The 20752-nt window shown below is 49.9% G+C and overlaps 1 protein-coding gene across 10 annotated transcripts in view; it reads right to left on the bottom strand.

Annotated features, from left to right (window-relative positions):
- Positions 1-20752, bottom strand: part of SLC6A2 (solute carrier family 6 member 2) — a 57094-nt gene that overhangs the window by 26054 nt on the left and 10288 nt on the right. For all 10 annotated transcript variants that reach the window (XM_073795575.1, XM_073795572.1, XM_073795574.1 and 7 more), the window contains exons 3-9: positions 18902-19033; positions 17930-18167; positions 8998-9136; positions 4098-4232; positions 2378-2481; positions 1007-1131; positions 153-265 (exon numbers count right to left, since the gene is read on the bottom strand). In XM_073795575.1, coding sequence (XP_073651676.1) covers positions 153-265; positions 1007-1131; positions 2378-2481; positions 4098-4232; positions 8998-9136; positions 17930-18167; positions 18902-19033 — 986 coding nt within the window. The remainder of the gene's footprint in view (positions 1-152; positions 266-1006; positions 1132-2377; positions 2482-4097; positions 4233-8997; positions 9137-17929; positions 18168-18901; positions 19034-20752) is intronic.

A 20752-nucleotide genomic window follows, 5' to 3' on the forward strand; every position in this document is an offset into this window, starting at 1 on the left:
TTGTTTGCATTTAAATAAGGTCTTCTGCAAACAACTACTGATCAGGGGCTTGAATGCGGGGCAACTCTGAGTAGTGTGAGTGTAGTTAGGGGAGGGAGGGCCAGGTCTAGTGGTGTCTGTGGGGGGATGGTATCCCCAGCCAGGTCACTCACTGAGCTGTCAATTCCCAGAGCCAGGAGCATGACGAAGAACACGACAGCCCAGAACGTGGATCCTGATAGGGTGGAAATGGCTTCTGGGTACAGGATGAAGACCAGGCCAGCTCCTGTAAGAAACATCAAGGACCTCATTAATAGCTGGGACTGTTGGTCTGAGCTGCAGATGATAGGAGAGCATTTTGAGGCCCAACAAGCCCCAGCCCAGCCCCATGATAGTTGGGCAGTCATGTGTAGATGGAGCAAACCAAGGTCTAAAGATGACTGATGAAACCAGCTTCAGCCTGAGTTCACCTACGCACCAAGGAGGTTGACCTCAAACAGCCAAGCCAGAGGGCAGTGCCTCTCCTGGACAGCTACAGGCAACGGGCCTCAAACCCCACCTCCTGCACCCCATGAGGGATCCTCTTACTCTCAAAACTTTGTGATTTTCAGAGTCCATCAGAGGCAGCCCCTCCCCAAGTCTTGGCCTGTTTGTGGCCATAAGAATATGAGAAGCAGCAGGGAAGGACACGAGCTGGTTGAACAACTTCAATCGCCTGAGTCTCAGCTTTCTGATCTTTAAATTGGGTCTATTAACACTTGCCTAGTAACACTGCAAGAACTAAACCAAGATACGTCAAGTGCTTAGCACAGGGGCTGGTACAGGGTCAGTGCTCCCAAATCTATCTGGTCTGGCCTGACTCAGAAGATGATTCTGCCTGGACTTCCTACTGATGGCCTCAAAGAAAGTGGGCAGCTGGGAAAGCTCCGTGTCCAGCCCTCTCAGTCCCACAGCCACAGGAGAACTGCTAAGAAAGAGGTGAGTTTTGCAGCCCCCGCCTCCTCAGTGGGCGAGTCTGCCCACCCACCTTCAGTGGCAACATCCTCAATGTTGACCTTGTGTTCATGGGCCATGTAACCAAGGATGGAGAAGATGGCGAACCCAGAGATGAAGCTGGTGACACAGTTGATGGTGCTGGTGAGCAGGGCATCCCTGAGAGAAAAGAAAGCACCGTTAGTTCAAGTGGTCTGACTCTCCCCAACCCCGCTTATGGACTGCTGGATCATCTATGGAATCCACGGCTTCAAATGCCAACCCCCTCTTCAGCGCCCCTGCTGCCACATGGGCCCCCAGCACCCCACCATCACAGGGTCAGAACCTGTAGGTGCAGGAAATAGGTCAGCAGCTTCTGGATGAAACACTTTAACACCAGAGCCTGATATCAAACTCTTGCTGGGAAATCGAGGCACCAGCCTCCTTCCTCAACAAACTTTCTGTGGCTCCCCAGTGCCTCCCAACTTTTCACCCAGGCATTCAAGAGCTTTGCTGAGATGACCCAAACTTCTTTCCAGGCTTATTTCCCATGACTCCCCAACATGTACTCTCTGAGCAAACCAGTCAACTTGCTGGTTCACGAACACACCACCTCCCCTGGCTTTGCTCATGCTGTAAGTTGTCCACTCACTCCGTGTCTGCCTATCCCAACCCTAACTATCTTCCAAGGCTCACCTCAAATGCACTTCTGTGCTCTTGCTGACCCCCCATCAGATGGCTGATCACCCCATTTCCTTAGCCTCCCTAAAGCCTGTCCCACTGGTATGCATTCATCCTACTCTGTCTTGTACCAGGGAGGTTATGATTCTGTCTCAAGCCTTTGATAGAGAGGGATGGAAGCAGCCCCATCTGTGCCCATGTCTGAAGCCCTCACAGCACTGGGGCTGCAGGAGGCAGCAATTAAATGCTTACAGGACCAGGTGATCTAGAGCATGGTCTTCTGACTCTACAGCACTGAGCAGACTTCTCATTCTGCTGTATGGTCTTAAGCTCTGATCCTGCTAGGCCCTCACCCCTCAAGCAACCAGCCTGGATATTCCAACCTTGTCTGCCTGGGCATCAGATGGACAGACAGGAAGTGCTGGCTGCTCTGAAAGCCACACAGTGCCCCTCTGTCCCAGCTACCCACCCTCATGATATCCCAGTGTTAGTGGCCTCAACTTTGCCAGCTCCTCACCCTGCATCTATCTGGGAGGTGTCCTGAACTGACATATGTTCATCAGGACCCCCGTAGGCCATGTTGGAGTTCACAGAACATCCAGGATGGTCTACTCTGCTTCATTTCCCGGGGAAAGAAACCCAAGCAGAAAATTTGACTTGTCCCAGACCAGAGCCCTCTCTCCCATCCCTGCAAGGGTTGATTCCCAGGATTTAGAGCTTTCCAGAGCCCCAGGAAGGATCTTACCTATAGCAGTTGTTGTCAAATTTGTTGTAACTAGCAAATGCAATCAAGACACCAAATCCAGCGCCCAAGGAAAAAAATATCTGAGTTGCAGCATCAATCCATACCTGAAATGGGCAGATAAAGGCCATCACCCTCTGTTTCCACAGAATTGGACTACCTCACTGCTCCAGAAGGGCTGGGAAGTCCCAGGGATGCCCTAAGACCTGAGGAAATGAGGTCTGAACTAGAGATGGGCAGCCATGCAACTCCTGCTCTCCAGCAGCCTGTACAAAATCACTGTGGAGAGAGGCTGGGGTCTCTCTAGCATCTCCCAGCCTTGGGTGGTCATGAGTGAGTTCACCCCAGAGGAACTCACTGGCTCAATCTGACATCCTGATTTTCAAAGAAAGTTAATAAACAAAATGTTCTAGACTAGAATGTGGATAGGGCAAGGGCAAAGGGTTATGACTATCTCAGCGGTTATGGAGACAACATCTTCAGAAAGGGGTAATGATTCCTAGTAGCTTCTACCAACCCATAGACAGTGGTGACTCCTTGGTGGCCAGTCGGGTCTACTCACTTCATCTTTTGGATGATGAAACTGCATGGCTGGAAGCCCGGACATCTGAGCTCCTCTCCAACCTCTCAGCCTCATGGTCTTGCCCTGGTCAATTTCACTGTCTATATCTCAGTTTCCTCATCTGTACAGTGGGGATAATTTTACCTAGCTCACCAGGACTAAGCCACAATTTGGATTTGTGAGACTTCTGTCATCTCCCCACTCGTGCTATTCTAGACTTCCCCTGCTTTGTAAGCAAAGGGTGTAATGAGAGAAGCAATCTGACGGAGGAAGATATATCTGCTCCCTGAGACGGCACTCAGGCTGAGTTTCTACTGTCCACAAAGACTTAGGATATTTAAACAATGCAGAACAGATAGAACTCTGACTTGCTTCACAATTTACAAGGCTGTTTCATGTCTTACGCTCTGTTGTTTTTCTGACAGTTACTAAGGAAGTAGGGTTTTCTCTTGGTTACTGGGCTGTAACACAGAGTTGTGCTGGGACAATGGGAGGTGTGTACTGGGAGGCATCCGTCCTAATCCTATGTTGATCTTGCCTGCCAGGATTATTATGGGTTCAAGTAGAGTGTGGAGAAGTCTTTGGGGATTATGAGGGGAAATATTGAGGTGTGGTCACTGAGGCAGACGCGAGGGAGGAGGTTGGAAATAATCTCAGCTGTGATTTGAAGATGCTCAAGGCACTAGGAACCTCTAAGATTGTCCCTGTTCCCAGCCTCACCGTGCTATTTTGGACTCCACTCCAAAGTCACCCCACCTTCATTGTAATCGCTGCCTCTGGGCAGGACAGTGAGCTGGAGGGGTACCAGAGGCCAGAGTTGGAGACCAGAGTAGAAATAGGGCTAGGGTGGCTGGGGTGAGGCTGGGGCCATGGCACAGGGCAGAGGTAAGAACCCAGGACAGGGTATTGCTTTCCTTGAAAGGAGGGGTCTGCAAAGGCCACTCAACAGAACCACAGATCCCGAGCCATCAGAGCTGGACAGGCTCACGGAGACTGTCAGGTGCAAATCAAATTGGCCTTGGTCAGGTAGAGAAGCTGCAGCCCAGAGTGGGAAGGATCCATCCCAGGCTACGCAGAGCTGGGACCAGATTTTCTTTCACTGCCTGCACCGAGAACCCTCCCCAACCCTGGCCCAAGGGTGGGTGGTCACTGGGCACTGACCGTGGCCTCTTTCAGACGGTAGAAGTCGATGTGCAGGTAGGCGTTGATGCCATTGGAAGCGCCGGGCAGCGTGATGCCGTGGACCAGGAGTACAAACAGCACGAGGTAAGGCAGCGTGGCCGTGATCCACACCACCTGGCGGTGGGCAAGGTCGCAGTGAGGGCCCGACTCTGCTGCCAGGGGGGCTGGCGGGGGGCGAGCCAGTCACACCCTCCCCACACGTTCCTTCACACCGTGCGCATGCTAAAAGCTCCACCTCTAGGCCAGGCCTGGGGCACTCCAGGACAGAGCGGACAGACCAAGGCTGCACCCCATGAGAAAGTCAGCACCTGGGGGCACCGCTGCCAAGGAAGCCAAGGCAGTGAGGACGCAGACACTCTCGGTGCCCAGCGCCTCCTGCTCTACCAGCTTCCTGCACTAACTAGCACCCTCACCTTTACGCCCTCCTTCCTCCCTTCTCTCCCCCTCTCGTTTACCTTCATTCAAGCGTGTCCTCCTAAGCTCACCACCCAGGGAGGGACGTGGCTGGGCAGAAAGCAGAATCCCTGGCTGCTCTTTATTTGTGGATGGATTTAGGGCAAAGACAAACTGCCTCATCCAGAAACCCATAAGGGAAAAAACTGTCCCCAGACTGAAAAGAGACACCAGCCCACCCTGCCCACGATGAAGAAACAGAGAAGAGAGGCGGGGAGAGGAGAAGGCTGCGTAGGCTTCCTCGCTGTTCTTTCTCATCCCTGACTATACATTAGACGACTCTGGGGGAAGTTACAGACAAAAATGTCCAAGTTCAGACTCCATTTTTGGAGTTTCTGATTTAATTGGTCTGGGATGGGGCTTGCAGTGCCTGCTTTAAAGGCTCCCTCAGGTGGATGCAGGGGACAAAGACAGGTGAGGATCATTTATTGAGCAATTTCCATCTGCTAGCCCAGCAGCGAGGACCTCTCATCCCATCCTCCCAGCTGCCCTGGAGGCGGGCAGGATCAGGAACTGCGGGGTGAGGACACTGAAGCTTAGGGAGCCTCATTCATCCCGAGGTCACCCATTAGTGAATGATGGTGCCGGGACTCCAACCCACCAACCAACACAAAGCCGTGTTCTTAATCCCTCACGCTACTGCATGTTTGAGACCCATGTGCAAGTCCTGGCTCTGCCAGGCTGTGAAACCCTGTCCCTCTCTTGGCCTCAGCTTCCCCATCTGTACAAGCAGGCTGGAGCACATGGCTTTGGAGAACCTTCCAGTTCAACACTGAGGCGTTCGGTACAGGCTTGTAGTTTCTAAGTGCTGGTTCAGCCAACACCTACGAGTGGGGGGCGGGCAGACAGGACTCCAGGGCGGCAAGCAGCACTGTGTGCACACTTGCCCGATGCCCTGGGGGCTGACTGGCCTCCTCCCTCTACCCTGCGGTGGTCGGTGGGCCAGGGTCACAGAGTGTGTGGTCTGCGGTAACCCCTTTCCCTGATTCAGACTGTACCTCGCCCCCCAGTATCCCAGCTGCCAGCTGTGGAGCCATCTTCCCGAGAACAGAGCCTTCACCGGCCAAGACAGGAAGTTTGAACACTTGCAATTCATTTCAGGCCAGCTCTGTGGCTTTGGCAGCCTGCTAAGAAAAGATCCGTGTCCTGTTCCAGACGTAGTCTGGGAAGAAATAAGCAATGCTCTTGGTTTTCTCATGAGCCAGAGTATAAAAACAATGAAAGACAGGACACTGCAACGTCCTGCATGAAGTTCCTTATTCTAGAAAGCCCCTCCCTACGGACTGCAGGGGTCCTCGCCTGCTCTGGAGGCAAAATGTGGGCAGGGACTTCAGGCGACAAGTTTCCATCTGCGGGGGGCTTCCTAGGGCAACACTCCTGCCCCACTCGTCATTACACTCCTCAGGGGAGGGCGTGAGTCCTCCTCCTCCAAAGGTGACTTTGCACAAAGAAACGGAGCATGCGAGTCTCCCCTCCTTTTCTCTTTAGCATCAGTCTCCCCATAGACAACTCAGGCCTGCTCCAGCCAAGTGCTAAACAAGGTGGGGCAGGCTGTACCCCTTTGGCGATGGCTACAGGAAACTTAATCTTGAGGTGTAATATTAGAAGCCCGTGGTGGCCCCTCACCCAGGCCGGCAGCAGTAGTAGAGCTCATACACCTTCTGCAGCTCTGCTGCCTGCAGAGGCCAGGAAAGCCCTGCTTTCGATACCCAGGAGAGGCACAGAGAGACTGGACAAGGCTGGCCTGGGGCTTCTGTAGTTTTGCTTGCAGCTGAAAACCCTTTCCTTCTGCCCCATCTCTACCTGACCTAGCCCAATGCCACCTTCTCCATGGTCTTTGCAGACCCTCTCAGTCTGAAGAGCTTCCTTCTTCCACTAATGTAACATCTTATGGTTTTGGGACCATGGGAACTCATGGTAAGAAAAACCTTATTTATCGAGACGTATGGGTTGCTATAACTGAAATGCAAAAATTCCACAAGACATCTCTATCTTTAGTATGTGCAGTGCACACTGTTATTATCTAGACAATTTCATTTTGAAAAATTGTGGTGACCCACTAAATTGATTTAATGACAGTTGAAAAACCCACAGTTTGTATCTCAATTAAAGTGCAACCTACCTGATGTAAAATTGTTTTCAAGGTAAAGTTAAGTTTTTTAAAAAGCAAGATCTATAATAGTGTGTATAGTTTGTGACCATTAGTGTTTATATGTCTCTGAACGGAGATGCAAGAAAATAATAACATTGACCTACACCTACCTGGCTATAACACACATAATACTACAATCAATTGAATCTGTCTTATTTCTTCTTGCATCACTAGTACTAGCATCAAGCCTGGCACATAGTAGGTATCCATAAATGTTTACCGAGTTGAATTCAAAAGAACACTTAATGAAGTTCCCCCAACTTATTTACCCACCTACCCTTCTTCCTCCCTTCCCTTCTTTCCTCACTACTCCGTCAATAAATATTTACTGAAGACCTACTATGTGTCAGGTGTTGGGATGGTTGTGGTCCTAGCCTGGTTTTGCTCTATCTTAGAATTCCTCCAAGCCCTGGTCTGCATTTCATTTGGGTTCTTCCTTGGGGCAGATACCATGTCTCCAATACGCTGATAGGAAGTTCCACTTCAGGCTCTTGTCAAATTTCATTCCCGTTGGCTGCTGGTCCCCTGTCACTATCTTTGCTATTATGACATAACCAAGACTTTAGGAGAACCAGAGAGAACCCTGATGCACCCCACTTTTCAAAATCAGTTGCCTAGGGCTTCCCCGGTGGCGCCATGGTTAAGAATCTGCCTGCCAACGCAGGGGACAGAGGTTTGATCCCTGGTCAAGGAAGATCCCACATGCCGCGGAGCAACTAAGCCCATGCACCCCCACTACTGAGCCTGCACTCTAGAGCCCGCGAGCCACAAGTACTGAGCCCGCGTACCACAACTGCTGAAGCCTATGAGCCTAGAGCCCGTGCTCTGCAACAAGAGACGCCACTGCAATGAGAAGCCTGTGCACCACAAGGAAGAGTAGCCCCCGCTTGCCACAACTAGAGAAAGTCCACGCACAGCAATGAAGACACAACACAGACAGAAATAAATAAATAAAATAAATTTTAAAAAATTCAAAATCAGTTGCCTAATGAAGGTTCTCATAAATTCATGCCTACCTGATTATTGTTGCCTTGTAACCCCCAATGAACATACACACTGTGTGTTCCACACTGACTCTGGGCTTTACCACAAGACTTATCTTGTTCATTGGGACAATAGCAAGCATGATGAAAACAGAGACTGGAAGAGCTACTTGTACATTGGGGCTTGTCTGCTTGGAACATGCTCTTGGAACTCAGCCATCATGCTGTGACATACCCAAGCTACAGGGCGAGGCTGTATGGAAACTACCCAAGGTGCTCTGGTTGACAGCTCCAGTTAAGCTCCCAGCCAGTACCAACTGCCATCCGTGAGTGTTAGCCATCTTGGAGGTTCCAGCCCAGTCAATCCCCCAGACGTGTAGCTCAGGCAATATCACATGGAGCAGAAGAACCACCTTGCTGAGCCCAGTCAACCCACAGAATCATGAGAGGTAATAAAATGGCTGTTATTTTACATCTCTACATCTTGAGGTATTTTGTTACACAGCGATAGCTAACCAAAACACTGGACAGAATATTTCCCAGCTACAGCCTCTTTAATACAGCCAAGCTCCACATGGACCCATAGGGTCCAAATGGAGCTGTTGTTCTCATGATATTCGTCAGGCTCAGAATCAATGTGGGCCATGACCTGAGTATACTCCACCATGAGGTGCTGACTATGGGGGGCACTGTCACCTAAGTCAGAATGCCAACTCTGGCAGGCTCTCCTAGGTCATCAAACCCTGTGCTCCTCTCTCCAGGAAACGTAGACCCTTGCGAGCACTCCGCACTGTGTCAGAGGATGCCCCAGGATTCATCTAGATATCTTCTGGAGCATTCTCATTTACTCAAAAATTCAGAGGTGGGAACAATCAATTTTATAGTGAAGGAAATGGTTATATGCTAGAGAAGGCTGCAATATTTGCATGCAGTTTTAGTCCAGAATTTAAGATTTATCAAACACATGTCAACAGGTTGCTTTGGGCTTTTTCCAGAGACCCTTGGGGTGTCCCGTTCCCTGGTCTCTGCTATTAGGGAGGCTTTGGTGGGAAATTGTGAAGAACTCTGATCCACTTGCACTCCCTCATCCTACTGCTGGGGAGTCCTGGGCTTAGGGAAGGGAGGGGATTCATCTAAAATCTCCAGCAAGCCAATGGTAGAGCTGGGGTGCAAACCCAGGTTTTGTACTTCTAGCACCACCTTTTCTTTTCACCAACTACCTGTTTATAGGTAGAAAAAAACATCTTTTTTGAGGCCAACCTCCCAACTGAAAGAGAAACAAAAATATTACCTTTCCTGATGTCTTCACTCCTTTCCAGAGGCTAAAAAACAGGACGATGACGACGACAATCAGACAGAGCAAGAGCTGCCACTGGGGCAGGCCAATGTCATGAATCCCGCTGCTCTCGTGAAGGTGCAGGACGCCACGTCTGCGGGGAGGAGAGGGGAGCGGGCCGGGGAAGATGGTGTCGTCAGGGAGGATGATCAAGGCCTCGACCACAGGCCAGTCCTAGAAAGTGCACATTGATGGAGACAGGCCCTCGGCTGCCCCCGCTACAGCCCTGCATCACTTGGACCTGCCCTGCATCGTCATGGCCTGTGCCCAGCACCTCCCTGCCCTGGGCCAGCAACTCATCTGGGGAGACGTCCCCACCCAAGGCTGCTTTTTAAATGGTAACAGAAGCTTTCAACATAACAAATATCTCTTGAGTGCCACCTGCAAGCCAGGTCCTAGGGAGAGGGTGGTAAATAAACAGAGGAAAGGTCTCTGCCCTCATAGCACTCATGGTCTAAAGCAGTGGACACTGGAACATTTGGCAATGTCTGGAGATGTCTTTGATTGTCACGACTTGGGTAGGAGACATCTAGAGGATAGAGAAGTGGGACATCCTATGATGCACAGGACAACCTAAACATCCTATAAGGCACAGGACAGCCTCCAAAATTCCCATGTTGCTGAGGTTTAGAATCCCTGGTCTAGAGACTGAGATAAGAGCAAACCTTTCTCCTATTTGGGAATATCTACCCCAACTAAAGGTATGTGTATCCTCTGCTTTAGCAATTCCACTCCTGGGTGTTTGCCCAGTAGAAACATTGTACATATGTTCACCAAAAGACATGGTCTAGAATGTTCATAGCAGCATTATTCATAACAACCCCAAATTGCAAAATAAATATCTATAAACAGTAGACTACAGGGACTTCCCTGGTGGTCCAGTGGTTAAGAATCCGCTTTGCAATGCAGGGGATGCTGGTTCGATCTCTGGTCAGGGAACTGAGATCCCACATGCCTTGGGGCAACTAAGCCCGTGCGCCTCAACTAGAGAGAAGACTGCGCACTGCAACGAAAGATCCCGCGTGCTGCAACTAAGAACCAATGCAGCCAATAAATAAATAAATATTAAACAAAACAAAACAAAAACAGTAGACTACATAAATTATGATATACTCATAAATTGGAAGATTATATAGCAACTAGCTCTGTATGGATGAATCTCACACACCTAATTTCGTGAGAAAGAAGTCAAAACCGAAAGAGGACTGCTGGGGGCAGGGGACAAGGCTGTGGACAAGCAGGTGATGGCTCCAGCCACATGGAACTCCTGGGTGACAATAGCTGGTGCAAACATTCCCCATCTTGAGCCCTTTTCCTCTTCAGTAAAATGGCTCTCGCGAGGCTTACGTTGCAGAACGTGAGACAGTGCCTAGAACCCAGGAGATGCTCAGCGCCAATGGTCATTGTAACTATCATTCTGACTGAGTCCCAGCCTTCAAGGAGCAGCGGGCATTGGCAAAGAAGCTAAGGAGTGCTCAGAAAACTCAGCCAAGGGAGTCCCTGTGGCAGGCTCCACCGAGGGGCTGGCTGGTGCCTTCTCTGCGGGCCTGTGGGAGAGCCGGTGAGTTGAGAAGGGGTGGCCAGGTGTGGTAGGGGCGAGATGGGGAGAGGGAGGTGGGTGGTAACAGGAAAACAGAGGAGTCTGCAGTGAGCGCTCAGGAATGAGTGAGCAGAGCTGTGTGGCTGATCAAGGCCCACAAAGACCCGTGTCCCCATCTCCAGAGCAGCCTTCATCCCCACTGCCCCCAGGCAGGATGCTGTGGACACAAACTACTCACCCTGCATCAACTTTCCTGAGCAATCAGTCTCTGTGTCTGGCCCCTCCTAGCCCTAGCTCTTGGAAATCAGCTCAACCAACACCCCAGTCCTCATGGCCCAATGCCAGGCCAGACCCATATTCTGTTCCTCCAGGACTACTGTAAAAACCTCCCCATCCTCCCACCATCCCAGTCTCTCTACCTCCAGGCAGCCTCCTTAAATCTACAGTCTGTGCTGCTGTAGAACCATCCGATTCATCTGAAGCTGTGTTCTAACTTTGTCACTCTTCTGCCCCCAAATCCTCAGAGGCTCCTTGTCACCTAAAACAGTGGTTCTCACTGGGGGCAATTTTGCCCCTGCTTTCCCTGGACACTTGGCAACAGCTGGAGACATTTTTGGTTGTCACAGCTGGAGGGCAGAGGGGTGTTACTGGTGTCTAGTGGGCAGAAGCCCGGGATGAGGCTAAACGTCCAAAATGCACAGGACAGCCTTCCCACCACAATTATCCAGCCCCAAACGTCAAAAGCGTCAGCGCTGTGGAATCCTGGTAGAGAGGATAAAGACATATGCCTTTCAGAATCGGAGGCCTTTCTCAATCGTCCTGTACCAAGCGCACCCCATGCCTTGCCACACCATGCCTTTGGCTCCTGGCGACCACCAGCCACTTGTCATTCCCGAATTATATGAAGCTCTCGTCACTCTGGGCCTTGGAACCGTCTGTTCCTTTATGCCTAGAACACACTTCCTGGCCCAATGTATCTGCCTGGTGAACTTCTGTCCCTGCTAGTCTCAGCTCAAAAATGAGGCCCTGGCTGAGGTCCCTCTCCTATGATGAGAAGGAGGGAGAGAGTGGGAGAGGGAGGGAGAGAGAGAGAAAGAGAGAGAGAGGAAGAAGAAGGAGAAGGAGGGGAAGGAGGAGGAGGGGGAAGAATGGGGGAGAGAGAGGACAAGGTAAGGGAGGAGGGGGAGGGGAGGAAGGGGAGGGGAGGAGGGGGAGGGGAGGAGGGGAGGAGGGGAGGAGGGGAGGGGGAAGAGTAGGGAGAGAGAGAGGAAAAGGGAGGGGAGGAGGGGGAGGGCAGAAGGGGGAGGGGAAGAGGAGGAGAAGCATGGGGTTGGGGAGGGGAGAGGGGAGGTGAGGGGAGCGAAGGGAAGGGAGGAGATTGGAAGAGAAGAGAGGCCGGGCATATCTAAAAATATGGAGAACCAGAATCAGGTACTGAGCCCATCTGACTCTTAATCCTGCTTCTTCCCATTTCTTTCCATACGGGCCAAGTATTGAATGGTATCAATAACCATTTGGCCAATTTGACTGTTAAAATCATAAAAAAAAAAAAGGCACTGAACCAACTGTGCTTGCCCTCAAACGTGCGAAAATGACTCTAGAATCCAATCAGATGGCTGAAACGCCTCCTAACCGGCCCAGGTGACCCACATGTGTGTGAGGTCCACTTTCAGCCTTGCAGTGGTTGTCTAGATATTTCATCAGTGAAAAAGCCAGACTCCAGAGCTGATTTCCAAGAAAAGTGAATCCAGCCTCCTCTCCCGTAACAGGCCGAAGTCTTGGGGATTAGTACAAGTAACTTTGTTGTTTGTTGTAGTTTTCCAGCAGTTTAATGAAAATGAATCATCGTGGAGCACACGGTCCAGACTTTCCGATGTCTACAGGCCAAACGGGCTCAGATCTCACTTGACATTTAAGTGCAAAGGGTTAGTGTTGGGGTGGAGGGAGAGTTCTCTTCCCCACCAGGAACACGGAGCCGGTAGAAGTTTTCTATTCCCTGAGCGTGTTCACCAAGGGTGCCCTTTTACAGATTAAGTTACAGAGCCTCGGGGTTTCCTTCAGCCTTGGGCTATTTGGCCTCAGGCCTAGAGCCTGGGGAGTATGGAAGTTTTGTTCCCTTGAATGTTATGTTCAATCTGTCAGCTTAAATAAGTACAAGATGGCAAGAGAATCGGCCAGCAGGCTCTGAGGAAAGCAAAAAAAAACAACTAATCTCTTCAGGGTTGGTTGGCCCTGGGAGTCCTACCTGCTGGGTCCCCAGACTGAGAGGGGGTAACTTTTAAAGCAGAAGCATTTAGATAAAAGGGCCATTAAAAACAAAGTGAGAGAGTGGCATGGACATATATACACTACCAAACGTAAAATAGATAGCTAGTGGGAAGCAGCCGCATAGCACAGGGAGATCAGCTCGGTGCTTTGTGACCACCTAGAGGGGTGGGATAGGGAGGGTGGGAGCGAGGGAGACGCAAGAGGGAAGAGATATGGGAACATACGTATATGTATAACTGATTTACTTTGTTATAAAGCAGAAACTAACACACCATTGTAAAGCAATTATACTCCAATAAAGATGTAAGAAAAACAAAAGAAAGCAAAAACAAATCCAGAGGCAGCTCATGACTTAGATACTGAGAAGCACACAAAAGCAGCTTCAGGGTGAGAAAGAGATGCATGAGAAGGGCTCTGATCTACCCACAGACACTCCTGCACTCCTGTCCCGAATACACCCCACTGGAGACTCTGATGGGATGGAAGAGAAGACAGGGGAGAGGCCTGTGGATGGGATGAGGGCCTTAACTCAGACGGCCCGGGTTCGGATCCCAGCTCTGCCACTTCCCTAAAACCTGTACCACTACATTCTTATCTGGAAAATAGGAGTAATTCCCACCTCCATGAACTGCGAGGACTAAATGGGACTTGGATATGAGAAGATGCTTGGTGCCTGGCTCACGGCAGCTGTGAAGCTTGGGGTGGGGATGTACTTAAAAGGATGGAGGAGGGGAAAGAAGGGGGAGGCGGGGAGGGGATAGGAGCTCTGTGGAGCAGAAAGCTGTAGAAATAAGCCTTGGATTCTGCTCCCCACAACATCCCCCAAGCCCCTTCAGCCCCACATAAGAGAATGTCATCTTCTTCCACCTTATTCTGCTCACAGCCAAGCTGGGAGGAAGTTTAAGGCTGTAATTAAAGCAACCTGGGTTTCAAAACCCAACTCACTTCTCCCTTCGGCTGGGGCAGATCTGCTGGCTATGAAGACGTCAGAGAAGGAATCAAATAATAACTAGACTAGAGACAAGGCTATCATTTCCCATTTTAATTTATAAGGACGAGGGTTGCCAAGAGCAAAAAGAAAGATCATGTTTTCTTCCTTTATCATGAGATGATAAAGGAGAAAGCATGGAACCAATTACATGTATCATGCAGCACCCTCAGCTCCACTATCCTTTACCATCTCCTAGTCCAAACCACACTTATAAACTAGGAAGGCCTAAAACCTCCGCCTGCAAGGTCCCTAAGGGTTCTGGGATTGTCCGAGGCCACACCCCTAAGGAGAAGCATAAAGGAGGCCCTAGATTTTCCATGACATGGTCCTGTAGGCATGTTAGCCTGAGCCCACTAAGGATCCTATTCTGTCTGAGATGGGAGAATGCAGTGGCTAAGACAGGGGCTTTCAACCTTGGCTGGATATTAGAATCACTGGAGGAGCTGTTAATACAAATCTCCACGCCCCACCGGCTGCACCCAGACCAATGAAATGAATCTCTGGGTGTGGGATCCAGGCATCAGTGTGTTTTAAAGCTCTCCAAGTGGTTCCAATGAGCAGCCAGTGTTTAGCATTGCTGGGCTAAGAGCCTGGACTTTGGAGCCAGACTTCCTGGATTCAAACCCACTTCAAATGTCACTTCCAAATGCATGGCTGGGATATAATCTAAGCTGGATAAATGTTAGTTGTGACTATGACAGTATTTTGGAATAATAATAGCCGTTTATAATGGCTAGAATCCAATATAACACAGAAGTTAAGCCTGCAGACTCTGGAGTTTCACTGCTTGGCAAGGGAGGGGCCAGGGTGAGGAGAGTGAGGCTCCTGGGGGCAAAGTGTAAGGGGGCTCCCACTCTTCGAGTCCTGTAGCTGCAAACCGTCTGGGTCCAAATCTTGGCTCTGCACAAGACTAGCCATGTGGCCATGGGCCAGTGATTTACAGTGATTTATTCATCTGCAAAATGAGGCCGCGTCACACATGCAGTGAAGGTAAGAGTTACAGAAACCTCATCAGGTTGGTGTGAGGCTTACACTGAAATAACACATACAGAGAAGTTAGCAGAAAGCTTGAGGCACACGGTAAGTGATTAGCTGTTGATGTGATGAGGGGAAAGACAGGGACGATGGTGTTGCTTAGATGCTTACTTTAAGTAACAGCAGTCCTTCAGATCCGTCTGGGGCTGTAGAGGGATTTTGAATTCCATGACAACTGTGGACCCTCTCCCCACAAAATTCCCAAATCTACATAATTGTGCACATGCCTGCTGAAGTCTGCAGAAAACACAGATGGGGGTAGGTGGACACACAGGTCCAGGACCCTTAGCAAATTCTCCGCCATGGCTCATTGAGGGTAGTTCCTGGGCCCTGAGAACCCTGACTCCTCTGAGCCCCAGGAGGCAGCAGACTTTCCAGAGGCCACCTGTAACCACACCAAGGCTCCTTGGTCATGCTGCACCGAGATGGCAGGAGTGGAAATGGTCCTCAGGAACCCCACTCTCTGGATGATCAGGACTCGTTCCAAGGTCCTTAGCTGAGGGAATATATAGGACCAAAGCAGAGTGGCCCTAAGGTTTTGGTGTTGGTGAATTTGTTGTTTTCCATCCTCTAGACCTGCACTGCCCAATATGGTAACCACGAGCTATTTACACATAAATGAATGAAAATTAATGAAGTTAAAAATTCAGGGCTTCCCTGGTGGCGCAGTGGTTGAGAGTCCGCCTGCCGATGCAGGGGACGCGGGTTTGTGCCCTGGTCCGGAAAGATCCCACATGCCGTGGAGCGGCTGGGCCCGTGAGCCATGGCCGCTGAGCCTGCACGTCCGGAGCCTGTGCTCCGCAACGGGAGAGGCCACAGCAGTGAGAGGCCCGCGTACCGCAAAAAAAAAAAAAAAAATTCAACTTAGTCACGCTAGCCACATTTCAACTGCTCACTAACCACGTGTGGCATGTAGCTACTGCACTGGGCTGTGCAGACATAGGACATTTCTATCATGGGGAGTTCTCCTGAGCAGGACTGCTCCAGACCAGCAGTCAGCAAGCCATGCCCCGCCCCTCCCCGCCCCGTCCCCAAATCCAGCTGTGGCCCATTGAGTTATGGCCTGTGAGCTAAGGATGGTTTCTATCTTTTTAAAGGGTAAAATCAAATAAAGAATATGCAAGAGACCTACGTGGCCCACAAAGGCCCAAAATATTTCCTATCTAATTTTTTACTAGAAAGTTTTCCAACCACTACTCAGACCATGTGTACCTTGAGAGTGAGGTTTGAGTGGGATTTACTTGTCCTGCCCCACAGTTTGTACCAGGGACTTTCTGCTTAGCTGCTAACAGTTGTGTAGGGGTTGCTAAAATGGGACTCACCCCCGCCTGAAGCATAAAGACAATAGATGCTACATTCTGAAGAGACCACCATGCAAACATTTGAAATAAGGTGACTGAAAACAAGTTGACTATTACCAACTTCAAGGACTTAAAAGGACGGAGTAGAGGTTGAGAGGATTCTAGGGAGCAACAAAATAAATAATGATGGCTATGGGTTAAAACCACAGAATAAAATAAATACCAATGAGCCCATACTGATAGAAATGAATAAATGAGTAAACAAACGAATGAGTAAATAGGGGAAAAGGGACTTTTCTCTTCAATTAATCTAGACGGAATGATGGGACTAGAAATCACTTTAGATCAACACTATAAATAATAATCCTTGTTTGCAAGACTCATTGAAGGATGGTAAGAACTGTGGGCAAAAGTCTGATGACAAATGAGATATTTGCATAACCTCAAAGTAACTTCCCAGAAGACACTTACTAATCACAGAGAATAATGCTACCTCTGCACAGGAGGAAGCTGGTAGATAGCACTTTAGCTGAGTGATCAAGGTCAACATGCCTAGTAATAAGAGACTGGCATCCTGTACCCCCTGATATGATGCACCGAGAAGGACACAATGTCATTTCCAAGTTATTCTTGCCAAAAATGTCAAAGTCAGTCTAATCAGGAGAAAACAATGACCAACCCACACTGAGGGCTATTTTATAGAAAAACTGACCAGTGCTCTTCAAAAGCATCAAGGGCATGACACTCAAGGAAAGACTAAAGAACTCTCACAGATTGAAGGAGACTAAGGAGATGTGACAATTAAATGCCACATGGGACTCTAGGTTGGATCCTGGACCAGGATATGACATTAGTGGGAAAACTAACAAATTCAAAAATAGTCTTTAGCAGGTTAGTTAATCCATGTTAATTTTCTGATTTCAATCATTGCACTATGGTTGTATAAGGTGTCAACATTAGGGGAAACTGGGTGAAGGGTCTACAGGGGATCTGTGTACTACATTTGCAACTTTTTTCTACCTCTAAAATGATTTCAACATAAAATGTTTCTTTTTTTAAAAGATGTTCTGTCTTCTACACCAGTCAGTGCCTCTCATACACATAGTCCAAATAATTTCTCTGAGCTGTACACAGCTGGCCTGCCTCCCGCTTCCTAAATCTCACTCACAAACTCTGGCTACTTTCACCATGGAAGCCCCAGAGAGACAGCAGCACACGGTGGACCAGGTGACAGCTTCAGGATCAGATTGACTTGGGTTCACTGCAGCTCCATCATCTACCAGCTGAGCCCTTAGGTGTTCCCCTGGCTGACTTCATCAGTTCTTACGACACCTCCTCCTAGAAGCCCTCCCTGACCACCTGCACTAAAGTTCCTTTTCCCTACACAATCACTGTGTAGCACTGGTTTTAGTTCCTTAAGAGCACTTATACTCCCTAAAATGTGTTTGATTTCCTGAAGGGCATGTTCACGCTGTACAGCGTTCTTGCTTCCTTACCTTTTTGCTAGTGTGTTGTCTCCCCACCCCCATTCTGTGCCAGAACACAAGCTCCTCAAGCTTAGTCCACGGCTGTATCCTTGGCTTCTAGCCAGGATCATGCCTGTGATCCTGTGATCATGGCTGCTGAGTACACATTACAGTGACTGGCGTGGCCCCCTCCCCTCCTGTGGTTTTCCTTAGCATTTGGCTCAGGTCCTGCCCAGCACAGGTCTCGATGCGCCCGTGTGAACAGGACAAGGGGTTGATGACTTACTCATAAAACTCTGCTGCCGGCGTGAACTTGTACTTGGAGTACGTGGTATGGTTGCCCAGCACGGAGCTGTTGAGGAGCTTGGGGTCGGTGCAGTTGGGGCTGTTCCAGGCATGGCCGCAGTCAGTCCAGGGCAGGTTAAGGGTGAAGGAGGAGAAGAGGTAGTAGAGTGACCAGGCAATGATGACATTGTAGTAGAAGCCAACGTAGAGTGCAATGAGGATCACAGCGTAGCCAACTCCTGGGTGGGGGGCAGAGGGGGTCAGTCAGGGGCTTCCTCAGAACCACCTCTCCTGGGGAGCTTGCTCCGACCATTGCACTACCCAACCCCCCACACCTCTCTTTTTTTCTGTAGCAGATTGTCGGAGCCCTAAATCCCCTAGGGCCCCACCCCCCATTCCTTTGCCTGAGGGCTCTCTCTTGCCCCTGGAGCCCCTTCTGTCCACTTATCATCAGGCAAGGCGAAAGTGCCAGGACATTTAATGCCCCAGGGAGCAGCCGGGTCAGGTGTTGGAGCATAAGTATCCCAGCTCCCCCCACCCCTTGGGCAGGATAACACTGAGGCATGATAACATTCTCTCCCAGCGGAAGGAAGCCCCTTGCCCATGGTGGAAAGGCACGTGATCCACTTATCATGTCTGCCATGGGAGCAAGAGGGGAGAGTAGTGGTATGTGTTCTGGGTACTTCTGACACTTCTATGAGTTTTTCCCAATCAGGAAAACAGATTCCCTCTGGTTACTCAGCTGTACAGCCTGGACTGGAACCCAGATTTCCAGACTTTCTAGGCTAAAGCTGTCCCTGACACCCCCAATGCGTTCCATGTAACTTTGAACGGTGGACGTGCTTGACCTTGCCAATAACTGTAAATCTCGAGAGAGCTGGTCTACCGCAGATCCCACCTTTGGAGCAGATTCTCCAGGGGCACACGGAAGTCTTTTAGAACAACCTTTGACTCCCCCAGATTCCTTCTTTACCTTTGAAAAACGGGCAGATCTTCCACACAGTGGCTGCCCCTTCCCGGTTGTACTGGCCCAGAGCCAGCTCCATGTAGAACAGGGGCATGCCAGCGATGATGAGGAACAGGGTGTACGGGATCAGAAAGGCACCTGGAAGACACAGAAGCAGAGTGTGAGCCCCTAGATCCCTGCTCAGCCCTGGGCCTGCCCCTCAGAGTGTGTGGACCCATGTCAGCCAGAGCTGTGAGGGTCCTCATTCATGGCACCCGGCCACTTCTCAAGGGATGTCTCGTGGTAGGTAAATCAGAGCAATTAATACAAATAGCCATAACATAATAATAGTTATAGCAGTAGTCATAATCATAGTCATAATAATGAGGTTCTGTGCTCAAATTAGTAAAATCTGTGTTCATCAAAGCTAAACAGGCTTGGGCTTCCCTGGTGGCGCAGTGGTTAAGAATCTGCCTACCAATGCAGGGGACATGGGTTCGAGCCCTGGTCTGGGAAGATCCCACACGCCGCGGAGCAACTAAGCCCATGAGCCACAGCTACTGAGCCTGTGCTCTAGAGCCTGAAAGCCACAACTACTGAAGTCCGTGCACCTGGAGCCCGTGCTCCACAAGAGAAGCCACCGCAATGAGAAGCCTGCGCACTGCAACGAAGAGTAGCCCCCACTTGCCACAACTAGAGAAAGCCATGCACAGCAACAAAAGAACCAAAGCAGCCAAAAGTAAATTAAAAAAAAAGCTAAATAGGCTTGTTTCTTGCAGGATTCTCCTAGCCTTTGATACACAAGCACAAGCTGTGACGGGCTATGAGGAAGATCAGGTGCAGTCTTTACCAAATTAATTTCAACATAGAACCCTTTCTTTCATGAATCACAACTCTGGGGAATGCCAATCACCCCAAACCCTTCCTTTTATAGGTAAGGCAATTGAGGCCAGAGAGGGAGAGACAGTGCCCAAAGTCACATATGACTGAGTTTTCATTTTGCTCATGTCTATATCAGCTTAAGGTCACCTCGGGTTTTCCCAAACATGACCTCACTGGATTGTCCTTAGTCTCACATCAGCTCACAGAAATAATCAGAGAGGGTCATTATTTCCCCCCAGGGGAAACTGAAGGCAGAGAAGGGAGTCGAATTGGTTTTGTTTGCACTGTTGCTAAGTGACAGAAGCAGGATTCGCATTCATGTCTTCCAACCATCAAGCTCACTCTGTTACTGCTGGCTGAAGGTAAACAAACACCGGATCAAAGAGGTCAGAGGCTCAAGTCTCTGACCAGGGAAGATGCCCACCCAGAACACTGCCGAAGCTACAGGGAGCCCTTGGCAATGGGCAGCAGCAAGTCCCTGGGAAAATTCCTGGTAGAATTAGACACGTCTGAGTTCCAGAGACAGTTCTCAGTACGCCTGGTAGCCTGGGGTGAGCTTAACGGGCTCTGACGCCGTGAGGTGACTCACAGGGGTACTTGCCACGTCAGCCTAGGCTGCTCCTTGGCCTGGTGCAACCGGAGGTGGCCAGGCCAGATCCACACTCCTCCCGCCATTGGCCTTTGGCTGAGATGTTGTAACCTTGGAAACCAAACACTCTCTGACCCGCCCGCACTAGGAAAGTGCAGAAACCGGGAAATGCGTAACGATGATAATATTAGGAATATAATATTCCCTACTGTGTTCCCGGCACTGTGTTCCATGCAATATCTCATTCCATCTTCACCTCAACCCTAAAAGTATTACTACCGCCATTTTACAGATGTGGAAACCGGGGCACCAGGCTAGCAGAGAACTGTGGCAAAGTCGCATGCACCCAGGGTCAAACTCCCCCAGCTACTCAGACTGTCAGTCTCCACTTTCCTCCCAGGGCTTCT

Source organism: Tursiops truncatus, chromosome 19 (genome assembly GCF_011762595.2).
Source record: "Tursiops truncatus isolate mTurTru1 chromosome 19, mTurTru1.mat.Y, whole genome shotgun sequence".
NCBI lineage: Eukaryota > Metazoa > Chordata > Mammalia > Artiodactyla > Delphinidae > Tursiops > Tursiops truncatus.